We start from the raw sequence: 19,023 nt of genomic DNA, 5'->3' as shown, positions 1-19,023 counted from the left end.
ATTTGCCAAGAGACTAAAGTCTGCAGATTCAGACTTCAATATGAACTCAAACATTTCTCATTAAATTATTGCTAGGCCAAATTATCTGAGCTGTGTTATCCACATTATATAAATATTTTATAGCTCTGCTCTTTACTTAGTGTATGTCAACAATGTCTCATTTGTTTTTGATTTTATTTTTCTTAAGGAGTTTTTGGATAATAATCTATCAAAGTCTATACTTTTATGAAACATATCTGATAACTCAATTAAGTCTCCATAGCAATGAAAAAATAACCTCTGAGCAATCAAATTTCCCTCTCAAAATAAGATAAAATTTTTATATGATACGGTACAATCATGTTACAATAAAATCAGAATACATGTATTACCATTTATTGTATATTATGCCACATATTTTTAATATGATGCAATACACAGATTATTGCAATAAATCTTTTATTTCTCATTGCTGTAAAAACTCGCTTCTTCCTCCCCTATCATTCTTTATATATCTCCATTTTACATCTCTTTTTCTTTCTGTCTCAGTCACCGGCAGACCGCTGTAAAAAGATCCACGCTGGTGATGAGGTCATCCAGGTGAATCATCAGACTGTGGTGAGTGTCACTCTCTCTGTCACTCAATGGAAAATTCTCTAAGAATTAGCACCATTTTTTTAAATGTGCTGTTTGCATTATCAATCATGCATATCAGCCTTCTTCTAAACTTCTGGTAAACACAGTTTGCACAGTGGCGCGCACTCCACCACTGTGATCTAGATGCCTGAAATTACTCTCTAATATTCATAGTGCTCTCATCTACACTGTGCATTTAAAATGTATAATGTTCTTCTTCATCATTTGATCAAATTTGTGTTACTGCTGCCATGATCAATAGAAAATGGACACAACCGTCTCTCTTAAATAAAATTGCTTTTTCCACCTGCTTTTCATGTGCAGAAATAGTACAAAATAAATTTTGCCTGTCAAATAGACTTTTGTGAATTAATCACAATGAATAATATGCCTAATTTACATAGAAACAAGGCTTGGATGCACTGAAAAAAATATGTTTTACACTAATGGGTTGGCACTAAATCTCAGGCAGATTGTTCCTGGTTAAACTGGATTGCAGATGATAGTGAATAAGACGCGAGTATTTGGGCTAAAATACCAAAAGTGGTGCAGCTGTTAAGTGAATTCGCACCTCAGTCCATGTTGCCCATTCTACTTGTCCTTTATCTTATTATCCAAACATCCATCCATTCATCTATCAATCAGAGTTCTCTCCTTCTTGTGTGTACTGTATGCGCATGGAAATGCGGCACTGAAAATGCAGAATATTTTCATTTAAAGACTTAAATGTATCCTTGTTAAAGCACATAAAAACTTTGTATTTCAAGTATCACTTGATTTATTTTATCATTCATTTTGGGACTAGGGCGACCATATATTCCAATTTGACCAAATTTAGTCCCTTTATAATGCCGATTGAGTGTGTTACACATTGAAAAGTGTATCTGAGTGAGAGTGAAGGGTGTGTTTGAAGGCTTTAAGAGGCTGTAAATGAATGGCATTGGAGTGTATTTTTAAGGATGATTGTTTATTCGGTAGTTAGTGTGTTTGAGGGACATTTACGCAACTGTGTGTGCATATGGAGTGTGTCAGTGGGTACGCTTGTGACCATATCCTGTGGGCTTGCCTTCAAGTAATTGATAAAGAGATGTTTCTGCATGTGTGCATGTGTGTACACAAGTAATTGCTCAAAGAGTTAGCTTGTGAAATCATGTTTGAAATGTTCAAGTGTTTGATGTGTATGAGAGGCTGAGTAATTCTTTGAATATTTGAATTTAACTCTGGAAATTGAATGGTTTGAGACAGTGGATCTGGAGGGTCATGACCCTGAATTGGGGTTGCAGGTCTGTTCTGATGGGGTCATGGATGGCAGCAAAAAACAATGATAAAGGTATATACCAAAATGTAAATACTACATTAATGTGGAATTAACTTTTATCTGTAGGATAACAAAATAAATATGCATATCAACCTTTAAAAGGGAGAAAACACCTCTCATATTTTTGTTGTTGATGTCAAAGGCAATGTGTCCAAATAAATGGTATTTTGGCTCAAATGTATCTGTCACTTAATAATGTGGCTATTGCTAACAAAATATTCAGCCCAATGTTTTTTCCATGTATTAGACTGGTAAAAGACACTTCAGCTGTTGTTTTTGCATTTACAGTATTGTCAGTTTTTCTGTTTAGTATTCATGTGAATGATTTTGCATATTGTTGGGCCTCCCTCTGTAGTTTCTATATTTAAAATTTTCTTTCACATTTTCTACAATTTCAATAATTTCATTAACGGATTCTGTGTGGGGTGCCACCATATCCAGTGAAAAATCTCTTTCCTTAAACAAAAACATTTAGTGCCACTGGTTTATGAAGGTCTAAAAACAGAAAGCAAAATGTTCCCTCTTCATTATTTATACACATATTCATTTTGACATGTAGGCTTCTGAGGGCTACAGAAGCTGATTTTAAGAGAGTCAGTTCACCTCGTTCGCAGTAGTTTATCTCAACTCCCATGACTTCTTTTTCTTCTACAGAACTTAAAGATTTTTTTGACGGATATACAGTATGATGTGTGTTTTTCAATGCAATGCAAGTCAATGGGGATACAAATCTTCATGTTTCAAAACTGAAATATAGGCTGCATTAAAGTATTCCATATGACATGAGTGGTTTAATCCATGTCTTCTAAAGCGATATGACTTGTTTTGGGTGAGTAACAGACCAAAATATAACTGCTTTTTCACAATAAATCTCCTTGACATGTTCTTGAGAGAAGCTCAAGTACACTTCCTGGTGCTTGTCTCATGCATTTGAGACTGCTTAAGGGAGAGTAAATGAGGAGAAAATTATCATTTTTGGGTGAACTATTCCTTTAAGATCTTCTTTTCTTCCTATTTTACCTCTTAAGCATTGGAATTCAACTTTTACATCGTTCTTTTTCTGTGCTCACATATCTTCAGTCACTTTATTGTCTTGGTAAGGGTATGCCATTGTCTTTGCATTATAAAAGATCAACCACACTAAGGCCTCATTAGTCTTTCAGTAGTTAGATTGTTGTCACCTTCATAATTGGATAAAAGTGCCACTAATGTGTGATACAAATTCAGCTCGTAGCGAAGCACAGAACACACTGCTTGAAGAATAGTTTTTTTCCCATAACAATAAATGGTTCATGCTCAGTAACAGCTTCAGCAAATGTTAAAGAATGGTGCATTGTGGTAGGTGCTCTATACATAGTAGCCTTAGTGATAATGAGTCCCCATGTTCTATAGGATCAGTTTAGAGGCCCTGTACATCCAGCCTGTCTCAGTGTGTGTGTGTGTGTGTGTGTGTGTGTGTGTGTGTCTGTGACAGTAACATTTTGTTGTCCTTGCATGTTAGAGAGTCTTATATACTGTAGCTGTGGGTCATGGTGTCTGTGAAGGGCATGTTTAGTTGAAACTATGTATGCGTGTGTGTGAGTGTTTGTTTAATTTGTCCAGCTGGGCAACATATTAATTCGTCCAGCTGGACAACATATTCATTTGAAGAAAAAAAACGTTAACTTCGCTAACGTTGTGATAATAAATCGAAATTATTGTGGTAATTAACATTTAGCTCAGTTCCATAAATAATCTGTTACACAAAACATAAATAGCTATTACACATATTAATATGATGAAAATTAAATAATAATTATAAATAAATATGAATGTTAATATAATAAAATATGAATATGTATATAGCATTATGCCTGAAAAAAATGTCAAAACATTTTTAAAAGTAAATACAAATATATAAATATTCTATATACTTAAATATATCTAATATAAAATATAATTTATCAAATTTATTTCTTAGAATACATTTACATTATGAATTTTGCTTCTGCAATGTACAATTTCATAATGTTGTGATTTTGTAATTAATCTCGCTCAAATATTGACATTACAGAGAATGTCAAGCTCCTCTGTAGAATTGAATGTGAAATCAATTGACAAATTAAAATACATCAGAGCTCATTAGTAATCACTCATTTCACATAGTAAATGATTGAACTGAATGAACTTGCACTGTACAGTATGTGTAGGGTGCATGTGTTTGTGTGTTATGTTGAGTAATATTTTCTCTATATTCACCATAGGTGAATATAAAGAGACATGTTTGTGTTTTCTGGTGGAACACGTTGTCTCTGTGTGGCGTATTTGTGGAGTCTATGTACTGTATGTTGACCCTATGTTTGTTGCTGTAGGTGGGCTGGCAGTTGAAAAACTTGGTAAGCTCTCTGCGTGGGGACCCTGCTGGTGTGACATTGACCCTGAAAAAGCGTCCCCAGAGCACGCTCACCTCCGCCCCAGCCCTACTAAAGAACATGAGATGGAAGCCCCTGGCCCTGCAGGTAGGATGCCAGCCACCTGGCCCTAAGCTTCCCTGCTGAAAAGACATGTGTTGTGTTTTGGGAGCTGGTCTCAGCATGGAATGCTGGTATGCTGGTGTCTATAGAAAGAATGTTAACTAACTTAACCAACACGCCTCCCTTGGTCAACCAGCTTCGTTAGAAAGATCATGTTGGTTGACCAGTATTTATTGCTTTGCTGCACTAACCAGCACTAACCATTGTACACCAGTTTGGACCAGCATGTAAGTTTATATAGATCTGAGATGGTCTTTTCTGCAGGGAATTTATCGTATAGAGCTTTACTCCGCCCACCCCTGACCTCATCTCAGACAGGGCAAACTAACACTTTGACTCCATTTCCCATGATGCACCTGCCTGCTCATATAATGTACAGTTAATTCTGTGTAAATGACAGGGCTGCTGGGCTTAGGAGTTGCATTTGTTGTTTTGGTGCTTTTTAAGTCATTCACACTAACATTACGTACTGCAAACTTCTGTAAAATTGTTGCGGAGACTTTTCTAGAAAGCGTGTGCACATGTGAGTGTTTTGTTTTTCTGCGCCACTGAGAGCAGGTTAGCTTTAAATTAGCTTTTGGTGGAGGATTCATGTTTGGTTCTAGACTCTGGTGACTCTAGACTAAACTTTTAGCTCTTTTCTCCAGCTACTCCCAAAACAGATCTGTGTGTGCGTGTGTCTTGGCTGTTATCCTTTTGTATGCTCATTTTACTTTCATTATTTGCACTTACCTCTTTGGGCATGTCATGTTCATACATCTAGCATCCATGTCATAACCCCTGTTCCCAGCCTTTCATCTCTATAGCAGTGGTGATCCATCAAAGAAAGAAAGGGAGGCTGAGATTCCTCAAAAACTGTAAATACAATTTTATTAAAAAATTCTGTCATTTTAGTAAAATGTCCTACCAATGTGCATTACTTAAATGCATGTAATTTCAAAATATCAATTTTGTATACACAGAGTATGTGCTGTATGTGCTGTTTGTGTAAAATTCACCCTGGCATGTTTTATACACTGCATATATACCAGAGGAGGCTGACAGCCTAAAGGTCCTCTCTGAAATAAAATCAGAATGCACAGTGAAAAATAATGTTGGTGTTTAGTTTTTGAGTTGACACAACTAACCCACCTTCATAAACTTAAAATATTAAGTTTTCATAGTTATCTTAAAAACATTTGCTGAATCGACTACATTCAGTGTCAAGTATCTACCTCGTTTATCATAAGATCTTTGATACTAAGGAATGTCAATTCCTCTGAATCTACATGAAAACACATATTAGACAATATCACAAATGCTGTTCCAACAAGCTTGACAAAGTTTTCTAAACAAACAGTTTATTGTTTTGCTGTTTGTTGACTTTATTTATAGTATTCTGTTTTTTTTTGTTATTGTTGTTAGTTATTGGTTATTTGGTGATGTTAAGGGCTTATCTTTTTACTTGATTTTTGTTAATGGTCACCATTATTGAGGTTTGTGTGGCAAGAGTTCTATGTGCTTCCATAACAAGACTATTGCACATTCTGGCTTTTCATTTCAAGACTGTCTCCTCTACAGTATTGCTGGGATTTCTTGACATATAAGTCAATTTCACTAAACATTAATAGTGATTTTATAAACAGATCAGAGCTTATAATGCTTGAAGAAACCAAACAGAAATTCAATCTTTATAGCTTCTGTCACTTTATTCAGAAAATATTTTGACAACCAGAATGTAGCTACATAACTTCTGGTGCTACTTTACTCCTAAATGGTGAGCACATAAAACACAAAATGGAAACAAATGCCATAATGGATATCTAACTATACATTGAAACCATTGGCAAAATGAACTGCTTTAAATTTAGCATTTAGAGTTAATTATTCAGAACATAAAACATCAGAGCTGTGTGTACTGCTGTGCATGCTGGGTAACCCTGGCTGCCAGAATATTTAAGTTATTTGAACAAATCATGTTAAGTCCATGCAACTTAAAATAAACAATGGATTATTTTTGTTAATAGAGTATTAAATTGTCTCTACAAAACATTTGTTGAGTGCACTCTAATGGTATGTCAGTTCAACGTGAATTTTAAAGTCAATTTCAGCAGGATAAAAATTTTTTGACTCAACAAAGTTTTTTACAGTGTGGATAATCAAATGAAGCAACGCCATTTGCTTTCATTAAAAATGCAGCCATTAAAAATGCAGCCAAAAAAGAATAAGTAACCAGTCATTATCAGAGGTAACCTTTCAAGCCAGTTAGCTTACAGTATCACTTAAGTGCATCAACAGGCCTGCTTGTGGTTACATTTTGTCAAAATTTAGAAGAAACCCAAATGACAGTATTGAAAGATCTTAATAGAAGCTATTAAAACAAGGCCATATATGAATTTGGCATAGTGATAGAGCATACTTCCTCTACGTTTGTTGTAGATGTTAGATAATATAATTAAAATGACATAAATAATGGTATTGTTATCATCTGAATATAGCACTTCGCAATTTGATTAGTCATTATCTAGGGTTGTTGTAAATGTTTCCATAGACTCTTACTTATTATGTCAAAGGATCCTGACCCAGAGATCCCAGTGCACTGTTTACTGCAGACAGCACTGCAGTGCGACAGCATTGTCTCTCTGCTGAGGGACCTATTAATCTCTATCTCTGCCCTTAAGACTGTCTGCAGATATCAGTGTCTGGGTCATGTCTGGGAAACAGTGCTCCATTAGTACAGTTAACGGTGGCCTTTAGATACGTTTACAAGTGTTTTGAGCATCATAAAACTTTGATCTTTTAATCAATTAATATTGTCTGCCCAACAGCCTGTTGTTCCCAGGAGTCCCACCAGCAGCTCGGCCACACCCACGAGTACGATCAGCACACCCTCAAAGCGTGATAGCTCCGCCCTCCAAGACCTATACATTCCACCCCCTCCATCTGAGCCATACACGCCAAGGTAAACCCAGAGTCATATTTTACACTTTTGTTGCCTTTTTTGCACTAATGTTACAGTATAATATTAATCAGGGGTGCAGGCACCAAAACACGACCATCATTCTCTATCTAACATTTAGAATTACAATGCCTGTTTTTGCTACTGTACCTTTAAAACTTCTTTATGTAAATTAACTCTGTCAATCATCAGGATAGGAAAAATTGCTTAAAGCTGAATATAAACATGAAATGCCCATTCATGCATCATAGTTTTGTGTTGTGAATGTTAGTATATTTACACAGTTTATCAAACTCTTATTTTAAAAGAGCTATATCCTGTTTCCATGATATGCCCCTTTTTAATGTTTTCACCCATTTCCTGCAGTCCTTTTGCTGCCATGGTTACATAAATTAGTCAATGAGCAAATTCACAAAGAAACTAGATTACCTTCGCAAATATCAGTATAATATTAATATAATATTCTCTATCAGTATAATTATTAAAGTTTTTCTCATGTTCTATTCTACTCCTTTTCTAACTGGTCATGTTTGCCTTCATATATTCAAAGAGATGACTTAAATCATTAGGCATGTGTCCTGCTGAACTTCTTCTTTCAAATAAAATGTACAAACAAATACATACAGGTAGTCTCCAGTTACTTACACATTTTTTGTGGGGCGGGGTATTTTGGCTCGTGAAAATGCTGAGTGACTACTGACTTTGGAATACCACTAGCCACAGTTGTTGGTGAGCTTAAAAGTTAATGTCAAGCCCTGATTATGAACCAATCCTTCAAACAAGGGATCAAACAAGAGTCCTCTGAGAATCAAAAAATTCCTGCACTGAGATTCTGAAGAATCAACTAATTCATATTAGGAATCATTCCAAATTATCAATATAAAGCAAATATCTGATTAGATTGTGTCATGTTGTGTGTTTAGAGATGAAAAGGGGAGTCTCCTGAGTGAGGGCGGGGTGCATGTGGCAAAAGGGTCAGAATCACCAAACTCATTCTTGGATCAAGAATACAGACACCAATTTCCTCTAATGGAAGAGGAGGCAGTCCTCTACTGCTATCAGTATGACCCCAACCACGGACCTACAACATCCCGCCGAGACAGCACACCCACTTATGGTACGCAAACACACTCACAGGCACAAAATGTTTGGTCCTTGAACTCATCTCTGCAGGAGTTTAGAAGCACAGATCCAGTGATGTAGTTGGGTATGTGTCTGAAGAGGTGGGTATACTGTGAATTTATGAAAGACCATATATACATATACATATATATATATATATATATATATATATATATATATATATATATATATATATATATATATATACAGTATATACAATGGCGACCAAAAGTTTGGAATAATGTACAGATTTTGCTCTTATGGAAAGAAATTGGCACTTTAATTCACCAAAGTAGCATTCAACTGATCACAAACATTTGGCCGCTAGTGTATATATTTACATCTAGCAGGGAAATAAATTTACATTGTAAATTATGGTTACTCCATGGATGCTGGTGCATCAGATGCTGGAAATGTCCCACCCCTTACTGAAACTGAAAATATTATTGGTTAGCAAATATCCAGTCGTGTCTGAAATTAACTTTCTAATTGGTAGATCGGCTTAGTCGACTGTCTGTCTTGCCCATGCCATCAGTTGCGTTCCCGGAGCTCCGTGCGCGTTTGGAGAAAATCTCTGTACACTTTAAGAAAATCTCTCTCTCTATATACATATATATGTACAAATATATGCAGCATCATGATAGTAGACTGAAAAAGTTTCGGTTCAAAAGACTTCTCGTTCTGGCGGCCATACTTATCATTGCTTATTTCTGGTGGGCATACGCAAAATCCTAAGAAAGATAGGTGAGCATATGGAGTATGCCTGCGAATGCCCTAGACTACACTAATGAGCAGAACTATAAGAACATTCACTCTCTCCCTCTGTGCCCTGCCCCCTCTCTCACTCTTTTAGAATTTGGAAGTTTGGTTTGTGCCTTTTTTTTGCACACCATAAAATGATTTGTTTTTTTTTCGCTGGCTTTTACAGCAGTTGCCTGAGGGACTGAATATCGACACAAACACTCTTGAATAATTTAAAAAGCCACAAGCGGCATTAAGTGTATTCCCTCAATATACGTCATTAAACTTGCTGTAGGACAGCATATTATGACTTTTTTCTTAACTTTTTTTAAACACCCAATATCCAACAATCTGGACAATTATAGTGCTAATTTATAAATTCAGTTAATAAGATCATAAAGACCACTCGACCATCACACAGTTTATCTGTTGATCCGAAATAGCCTGCATGCGGTAGTGACGTCACTCTGCTTAATTTTAATATATAATTTAAGGGTTCAACATTTATATCCGATCTCTGTTTCACTATAGCAATGCTCCAGAAACAGCAATTCAGTTATTTGTGCCAGGAGTACAAATGAAAACATGCAATATCAAGTTTTTTGTCATCTAATGTAAAAAAACTGAACCAAATAGTCTATGTAATTATGTATTTTCATTGTACATAAATAACGAAATAATTTAACAGAATCCCAAAAACATTTATTAATCTGAAAGAAAAACTTCTTCTATGAATTACGTACCATTCCGGCCTTTTAATAAATAAAAATTTTGACACCCATGTATTTTTTTAGTACTTTCTTATATAAAAAGTATTATTATTGTTTGTTTGTTTTTGGTTTGTTTTTATTTTAGGATCCCCCAACTCCGAAATCCTAATTTAACCCCTGCCTGTGACCCATTGCTGGGTCGTGACCCACCAGTTGAGAACCACTGCTACAAATAATCAAACATGTTTTGTGAGGTTGTGCGTGACTACGTTTTTGAGAGGGTTTATGAAGGGAGTGTTTCTATTACAAGTTTCCTGCGTTGGGAAGTTGGTATCAGATTTTCTGTAATTAAACTCTAGGGAGCTGGGCTGCACTTTGTTCTGATTGTGTGTGTGTGTGTGTGTGTGTGTGTGTGTGTGTGTGTGTGTGTGTGTGTGTGTGTGTGTGTGTGTGTGTGTGTGTGTGTGTGTGTCTGGGCGGGTTTGGATGTTTTTCTGGAGTGGTGGTGGCGTAGTGGGCTAAATCACATAACTGGTAAACTGGTAATCAGAAGGTTGCTGGTTCAATCCCCAGAGCCACCACCATTGTGTCCTTGAGCTCCAGAGCACTTAAATCCAGGTTGCTCCGGGGGGATTGTCCCTGTAATATGTGCTCTGTAAGTCGCTTTGTATGAAAGCGTCTGCCAAATGCATAAATATATTATGTTGACAAGGACAATTTTTAAGGTTACCAACTGGTAATTACAAGGGTACTATGCTATAAATGTGGCTTGTGAGGAAATTTCTAGTGTCCCATAAATCAAATCGCTTAAAAACATACTAAACTATGTTTTTTTTTAATTTAAAGATGCAGAAAGTTTTTTTGTGAGGGTTAGGTTTAGGAGATACCATCTATAGTTCATACAGTATAAAAATCATTATGTCTATGGAGAGTCCTCAGATGGATAGTCGCACCAACATGTGTGTGTGTGTGTGTGTTGTTGTGTGCGCAGTATTATTTCCAGAACTAGAGAACTCAGCTATAGCCGTTAAATGCCAGCATGAAGTTCTGCAGTGGCACAGAACTGCTGACACACTCTATGGCCGCTGCTTCTACAGAAAACGAAAGGACACATTAACTGTGACAGTTTGTCTCACACAAACACACTCACTCATACTTACCTCGGCTTCTGTTGGGAAAATGGATTGTGCACTGTCATTTTACTTCCATCTCACTGTCTCTGTCTTTCTACATGCACAAACACACATCCTGTGACATGTTGTTTGTATTTTCAGGTCGTCTAAGGCCCATCTCTATGCCTGTAGAATATAACTGGGTTCCTGACTATGAAGATCCAGCTAGACTGAAGCGAGAAGGACGGAGAGGTGAGTTTAGTGTCAGTCACAGTGAAGTAACTTAACCCTAATGGCAGCCAAATTAATGAGAAAGATGCCAAATTAATGAACACTCCCTCAGCAGCTGTAAAACCTCATCGTAGCAGTTAATTAGATTTTTAAATGAATTTCAGAGTAATTTAACATTAAGAATAATGTTATAAATTTACATTAAATAATAAAACTTTTGACAATCTAAGAAAGTTTTAAGGCTGAATCACAGTGAAATTGTCCATTACTTTTCTAAGCGTTTTTCTAAGATTGGACTTACAATTTACTCCTGGTGGACAATGAAACTGACAAAATTATCACAAGGACAATAATGGAGGCAGTTATGAAATTAGTAATGTAAAATTATATATTTGTTTTTAATAATGACACATTCAGACATTTATTAACAAAGATTTTGAGTTCATTTTGTCTTTCATGTCCATATCTGGGAAATCTCCTTGTATAATATTTAATCTTCATTTTCAAATGGATCTTTGCAGATCTATTAATCTATTACTCTTTTTTCCCATTATTTTTTTATTTACTCATTCTCTCTGTTTCTTTGTTAATACATTCTCTTGGCTCTTATTTAGCAGTGATGTTCAGCTGTGCTCTTTTCCATGGATCCAATTCTCCTCACTGCACGGTGGCTCTGGACAGTGCTGGGAATCTCTGATTACTTCCTGTGACAGCACTACATGCAGTGCCAGGATAGCAGTGGCAGTCTCTGAGCACTAACACAGAGCCAGCGTGCAGTAAGGCAGACACTGTCTCAATTAGCATCTGCTTTAGAGAACAGTCTTAAAGAAATAAAATAAATATAAACATTTACTTTCATAAAGGAAAAAAATTAAAAAAGGACCCAAAGTGTCATTAAAGTTGTCAGTTCGTCTCATGCACAATATTTCAAGTTTTCTGAAGGCATACAATAGTTTTTGTTGAGATTCAACCTGTAATTTAAGTCAATTAATATTTTATGAAAACCAATGCAAGTTTGACCAGAAACATGCAAGCCACTGTGGACAAAATTCTCTGGTTATAACATGCATCAAGACATAAAGATGTTCCTTTTGTGTTCTGTATAAGAATGAAAGCAAGGTTTGGAAAGTTTGGATGGTGAGTAAATTACATTTCACATTTTTCATTTTTGGTTAACTATTCCTTTAATCCATGGTCCAGTTCTTATTGTCAACGATTCATTGGTGCAAGCTCTTCCTAGTAAATATAAAAACAGCTTCGTAATCATTAATCTAGATGTATTATCCTGCTCTTATTCTGAAATACATATCCTTTTCCGCTGATGTTGCTTAGGCCATGGGGGCTATTGAATAATGTTGACTAATAGCCAAATACAGTCTTTTCAAACTTGCTTTCAGGCCAGGATCATTCTGGTATAGGATGCCCACATCTCACGATCCAATCAATTCCTGGTGGATAAAATCAAGTTCACATAGAAACACATCACATTAAAGAAGTTAAATGGCTTGCAAACAGGGATTCACATTTACTTTAATTATTGTTCGTTTTTTTAATGTTTTGACATCAGTCAGTCCAATAGACATGGACTTCCTTGTCATAATGTCAAAGTCTTACTCATCATCTTCTATGTGGTTGTTGTGTGGGCAGAAGTCTTTGTATTGACTCACTCATGTCGTGTCTTACAGATTTCCTATGCTAAAGTTTTTGTTTTCTTTCGGTGGTCTCAAAGACTAGCTGCTGCCTATACCCCTCTCTTTTCTTTCCTTTGTGCCACTTGTGTGTCTTTATATGTGTGTTTGAGTGAGGAAGTGGATGCTCTGATCACCTGGCTGTGTCTCCTAGCTGCTATTTGATCCTGTTAAGCAGCTCTGTCTCTCTGTATTGTGTGGAGATTAGTGTTTTGATAGCTCTCTTATAACCCTCTTTTTCTCTCTAACTCTCTCTTTTCCTTAAAAACTCTGAAAGAGAGAGAGGGTCAGTAAGGATAAATATGTAATAAGATCACCCACAAAAAAGCAAGTTTGTTTTTGCTTGGAACATTGGATGATTGTCATTCCAGGTAATGGTGACAATTTGTTTTACTGTTGTAAAACAAATTTGTTTACATTCTACAAAGAATGTAAAATGACGTGCAGATGCCTGAGCACGTACGCAAATAAATCTGTGATTTTTTTTTTTATTGGTTCATTGAAATGAACCACTTAAATGAATCTGACTTCGCACTACAATGAATTGGATATGAGAGAAAAAGCGGATATTTTCGACAAGCATATTTACAACCTCATGCATATGAAAATCAATATAACAAAAACCTGCAAGTAGCATTTTGCTGTGCTAAACTGCTACAGGTTGGAACATTTTTGCTGTCATGCTACTGAAAAATATAGTTAGGTTAGCAGCTTCACTACTTTTATTAATTTCTCCCCAACACTGGTTTGAAGAAACATAAAGCAACATTGTTATTGATGAATTTGTCAGAACATTGCGACTGGCTTTAGATGCTCCACTTCTTGTCCATCAAAATTAGTTTTATGCCGCAGTTCAGTTAATTGCAATAAATCAAGAATTAAGAATTAATTAGATTATGATTTATTATGATTCTATGAGCTGTAATTCTATGTGCATTGTAACCTGTCTGACTAGACATATCAAAATGTAAACCCACCACTGCTTCAACTTTACCATTAGAGAGCAGGAAAACAGGGGTACATGAGGGAACTTCTTCTGGAAGTATGCTGTTGCCATGGAGATGCTGACAGTAGCTCTCCTGAGTGTTTCTTCTCCCATTGGCTGCTGCTGGGCAATGGTGGACTTGGGTGTGGGAGCAGGGAAGCCCAACAATGGCAGTGGTGGTTCCTCAATGAAAGGGCAAGCACAAATACAGGCTACTGGGAGCCTGTTCATTTGGCTCTCTAATGTGGCTGTGATGAATAAGCTTGTTATGCACATTAGACAAGAATAGCTCTATAGAGGTTTAATTGGTTTCTACTTTTTTGGGAAGAGTGCACAGGCTTAAATAGTGCTAATGAAAGGCCTCTTTAGAGGGAAGGAAACATTGTGATTGGCTATTAGAGTGTTTTTGAGTGTTACTAGAGGGGTTTGGGTAGGTTGATTGATGGAATACTGATGCCAGAGTATTTAGTGATTTGACACAGCAGTGACTAGAGTGAAAACCATTCAATACTGAAAGGAAAGGATTGACTGCATCTGAATATAATTTGATTTTACTGCAAATGCCCAACAAAAATGCTAACCAAGACCATTTACAAGATTGTTTATGGCTGCATATCTGTGCATAATGGTAGTGTTTCAATGAATGAGGGATGGTGTAGCCCAGGGCTGTCACCAGAACATATAGAGTGTGAGGGCATTTCATTTTCATGTAGGGGGTATTACATAATTACATTGATACATGATCTGAGAAGCATAGATCACAGACCAAAACAATATCCACACCACAACGAGACAAACTAGTCCGTTTGGCCCATTCCTTCCTCCTACCGCCTCATCTCCACTCTGATTCGCACTTTGTTGATGTTGGTAGAGGAAGTTGATGATGGCTCTTTAAACTACTGTCTTTATCCATGACCGCAGCGTGCACAGGAATCACGAGTTTCTCAAGATTACAACAGGAAATAAAAATGTTGTAAGACCTACTGTTGTTGATTACGATTGGGGTCTACCCATTGGCTGTTCTGTGCGAATGATTAATATGGTAGGTCTGTAAAAATTTTGGGGAGTATTTGGGGATGCTATTAATTATCATTCATTAATAATTTGGTGTTATATTTCTGTTTCAAGTTCCAGTTAGTGTTAAATATGTCATTTTATGATAAATGACAATGTGTTATTTTAAGATACCCTTGGGAGATCGGTGTTCCTTTGAGTTTGCTGTGATCCTGTTGCAGCAAAACTACCGTGTAGTGTACAATGCTAGTAAGATTAAGCTAATGGTTTCCAGAGGTTAACGTAACACACTGCCCCCTGATGCTCGCCATTGGTGATGAAAAGTAACCAAAAGGTTACAGGTTTAAACCCAGCAAATAGTGATACATTAACTGTCACCATTATGGCCTTGAGCAAAACGCTTCACCCAACATTACTCTGAGATAATAATAATCCCTGTAATAAGTGTACTATAAGTTGTTTTGGATAAAAGTGTCTGCTACATGACAAAATGTTTTGAAAATGTTTTTTTCATTTTGTCTCTTTCTCCACTCAGAAAACTCTCTGTTACGATATGTAAGTGAGGAGAAGGCTGCCGATATGGCAGCTCGGAGCATGAAGAGAGAAACCGGAAAACGAGGCAAGAAAAAGAGCGAAAAGAGTGGAAGCCCCACCCACTATGCTCTCCTCCCCACTCTCCAAATGGAGGTACTGCGTCAAGAATCCATGAACACACCAAACCTTGAATCCACCTCTCTTTATCATGTGAGTAGACTGCAATCAATGTCCTTTAAAGGCAAGTAAATTCATTAGTAGTCTTTCATGTAGGATTTATTTTATTTCTCAGCCTGACCTCATGAAAATAACATGACTGTGGCAATAGTTTTGCAAAATGGCATAAGGTTTAAGGTTAATCAAATCAACAAAACCTACCTTCCTACCCTAAACCTAAACCTAAAAATCAAATGCGGGATGAAACACAATTGATGAAGCTACCACATCATTTTGTGGTGCTTCTATGACACTGTTAGCTCACATGTCGACTTGAATGCTCTCCTTGACTTGTAGCCGGTCCTTTGCATTGCAATTGCAATGCTCTATCAGTTGAGCTTCTGCGCAACGTTCACCTAAAAGAGCCGGCTTTTAGAGCCGACTCCTTTGCAAACAACCCATCACTACAGGGTCTGCAGAAGGAGAATGTATGCACCCACATACTGTGTGAGTGAGTGTGTGATTGTGTGTATACAATGAGCATTTGTGGAGGTGCCCTTAGAGTGGAGGTGTGTGTGTGTGTCGTGTGGACTTATTCAGTTAGACCGGGCTTTCTCGAAGGTATTAGTAAAATAGTAAAAAGGTATTAAGAGTGAGATCTGACTGTATCTTGCTGTAGTTTTTAGGAGGGAAAGCTGCAGCTGATGTTCTCACTTCATTAGCACTCTCATGCGTACACACACACACACACACACACACACACACACACACACACACACACACACACACACATGTTGTGTTTCCATGTTTTATGGGGACTTTCCATAGACATAATGGTTTTTATACTGTACAAACTTTATATTCTATCCCCTAAACCTAATCCTACCCCTAAACCTAAACCTCACAGAAAACTTTCTGCATTTTTACATTTTCAAAAAACATAATTTAGTATGATTTATAAGCTGTTTTCCTCATGGGGACCGACAAAATGTCCCCACAAGGTAAAACATTTCGGGTTTTACTATCCTTATGGGGACATTTGGTCCCCACAAAGTGATAAATACACGCTCACACATACACACACACACACACTGTGAGGACATCTCATAGATGCAATGGTTTTTATATGGAGGTTATGATATTTACTATACCCTAAACCTACCTCTAATACTAGCTCTCATACATACCTGTTAATATCAGTAATATTAAAGCAAATCATTATTTGATTGATCTATGATCCTTTCAATCAGTGCAGAGATTTTCAAATGTCCCTCACAAGTACCGTCAAACCTGTACACATAAGGTCATAACTACACACACACAAACAAAATCAAGAAATATTGAAATGGAAATGTAGGGCAACTAATGGTAGGGAAAAAGTGGTTGCTGTGGTGTGTACACAGTGTGCATATGGATGCTGAGTTGGCAGATGGTGGTTCTTTGGGGGTGGGTGGGGCTCTGTCATAGTGTCATCTATCATAGGGCATGAAGTGACGTAACTGGCTAATCTCCATCTGAGACTCCTCATTCTGCAACTGAATGAGTGAGTGTTGTTACAGAGCTGTGATTGGTCTAGGACTCCTGGAGCCATATGCCTTCTTCATGTGAATATTATTATTACATTTGTTTAAAGCCTGATGCCCACAAACTGCATCAGAAGGGATTATTTTGGTTTTATTCTCTCTCTCAAGTCTAAATATAGGTCCACATAAAGTGATGCCACTCTGAGCTCCCAGCTTGGGTGTGATAGTTTTGCATAAGGGTGACTTTCCCAGTGTTTCTTACATACAGCCTCTGTTTATAGGCATCTTCACCGGGGTGATGAATGCATGCAGTGTGTGTCCATGTGTCCTGGTTCTGATGTGATTTGCAGGGGGGTGGGGGGGTGTTATGTGTCAGTATCCTGTCACCTTTGTCAGTCATGATTATTGTGGTGGCAGGATCCTAACACTTATGTTTTGTGTCTCTGTGTGATCACACGGCTTTGGTTGTTTTCCTTGCCGTGTGCTCTTCTGTTTAGTCTGTGTTCCATGGTGTCTGGATGCTGACTCTTCGGCCTTGGGATCTGGACACTCATGCTCTATAGCTTGTCTTTGTGAGCGCATGGCTTCATGTTCAGTTTTGGTTCTCTTGCCATGTGCTCGTGTCTGGTCTTGTCTTTTGTTTGAGTACATGGTTAATGATGGCTTCATTGGCATGTGCTCTATTGTATTGTCTTTGTGTTTGTCGTGCCACATCAGTTCTCATTGCTGCCTATATATCGTGCCTTCTTCCCTCCTGTCGCTACCAGATATTTTTTTACTATTGTGTATGCACTGACTGTGAGTTGCCTTGTTTTGTTCCAGTTATCCAGTCAGCCCTGTCTAGATTTTGTTGGTTTCTCCCTTGTGAGAATTTTTGTTTGTTTTTTGTTCTTTTTAATAACTGCCCTTATACTTGCCTTCTGCGTTTGGGTCCTTGCTCAACAAACCGTGACTGTTATGGGTGTACTTGAGAACTCTGCTGACCATCATAATAGTACTGGACCAAAATCAGGCCCACAGTGCTGATCTCAGCAATATAGCAGTCTTGCTGTTTTCATCCTAGTTGATATCAAAAAGAATAGATGAGATGTGATGTGAGGAAACACGAAATGGTGGGAAGAGGTGAGATTAAATGAGACGAAGAAAAGAGATGCATTGTGTTAATCAGCTTCTGTTTGTATGTGGTGTGGAATGGCATCCGCTGTTATTGTTTACAGTGGTGCTTTATTGCCTGCATTGTAGTTTAAGAAGATATCTGCAGTTCCCCATATCAGTGCCAGCACCCTGACCTCACACTCAAGGAGAAAACTCTCACAATGTCCACCTGACACACACACAAAAGCATAGCCTGTTGAAACTTTAAATACAGTCCAGTGCCTCTAGTCCTGATACTGTATTTGTGCAACCGCCTGACTTCATAAATTCCCCTCATAAGAAAACCACAGCAAGAAAGAGGTCCCAGAGATTGGAAACTGTTAAATCTTGACAGCAGTCTCCCTGGCGAACATGATTTCAAGCTTTATCACACTTCCGATAGTGCCATCTAGCGCTCTGCACATGGGTCAAGAACTAGGAAGTGTAATCGAGCATGAAATCATGATCATGCCTAGAGACTGCTATGGCAAGATGTACAGTGAAAAAGGAGTTATATTTTGGTCTGTTTTCTGCCTAAACCAATTGAATCACTTCAGATGATACTGATTAAACCACTGGAGTCTTTATGATGACTTTATCTCATATTTGGAGCTTCAAAGGCCTAGCCACCATTCACTTGCATTGTATGGACCTACAGAACATAGAGGTTCTTCTAAAAATCTTTTTCT

At 37.3% G+C, this 19,023-nt stretch overlaps 1 protein-coding gene across 7 annotated transcripts in view; it reads left to right on the top strand.

The window, feature by feature from the left end:
* Nucleotides 1–19,023, top strand: part of LOC127634705 (connector enhancer of kinase suppressor of ras 2-like) — a 95,756-nt gene that overhangs the window by 52,710 nt on the left and 24,023 nt on the right. For all 7 annotated transcript variants that reach the window (XM_052114355.1, XM_052114356.1, XM_052114354.1 and 4 more), the window contains exons 8-13: nt 529–597; nt 4,285–4,431; nt 7,254–7,387; nt 8,308–8,501; nt 11,232–11,321; nt 15,523–15,731. In XM_052114355.1, coding sequence (XP_051970315.1) covers nt 529–597; nt 4,285–4,431; nt 7,254–7,387; nt 8,308–8,501; nt 11,232–11,321; nt 15,523–15,731 — 843 coding nt within the window. The remainder of the gene's footprint in view (nt 1–528; nt 598–4,284; nt 4,432–7,253; nt 7,388–8,307; nt 8,502–11,231; nt 11,322–15,522; nt 15,732–19,023) is intronic.

This window comes from Xyrauchen texanus, chromosome 42 (assembly GCF_025860055.1).
Source record: "Xyrauchen texanus isolate HMW12.3.18 chromosome 42, RBS_HiC_50CHRs, whole genome shotgun sequence".
In the NCBI taxonomy this organism is placed as follows: Eukaryota; Metazoa; Chordata; class Actinopteri; order Cypriniformes; family Catostomidae; genus Xyrauchen; species Xyrauchen texanus.
Note: the sequence above shows the minus strand (reverse complement) of the source record. Positions and strands in the feature narration are given on the sequence as shown.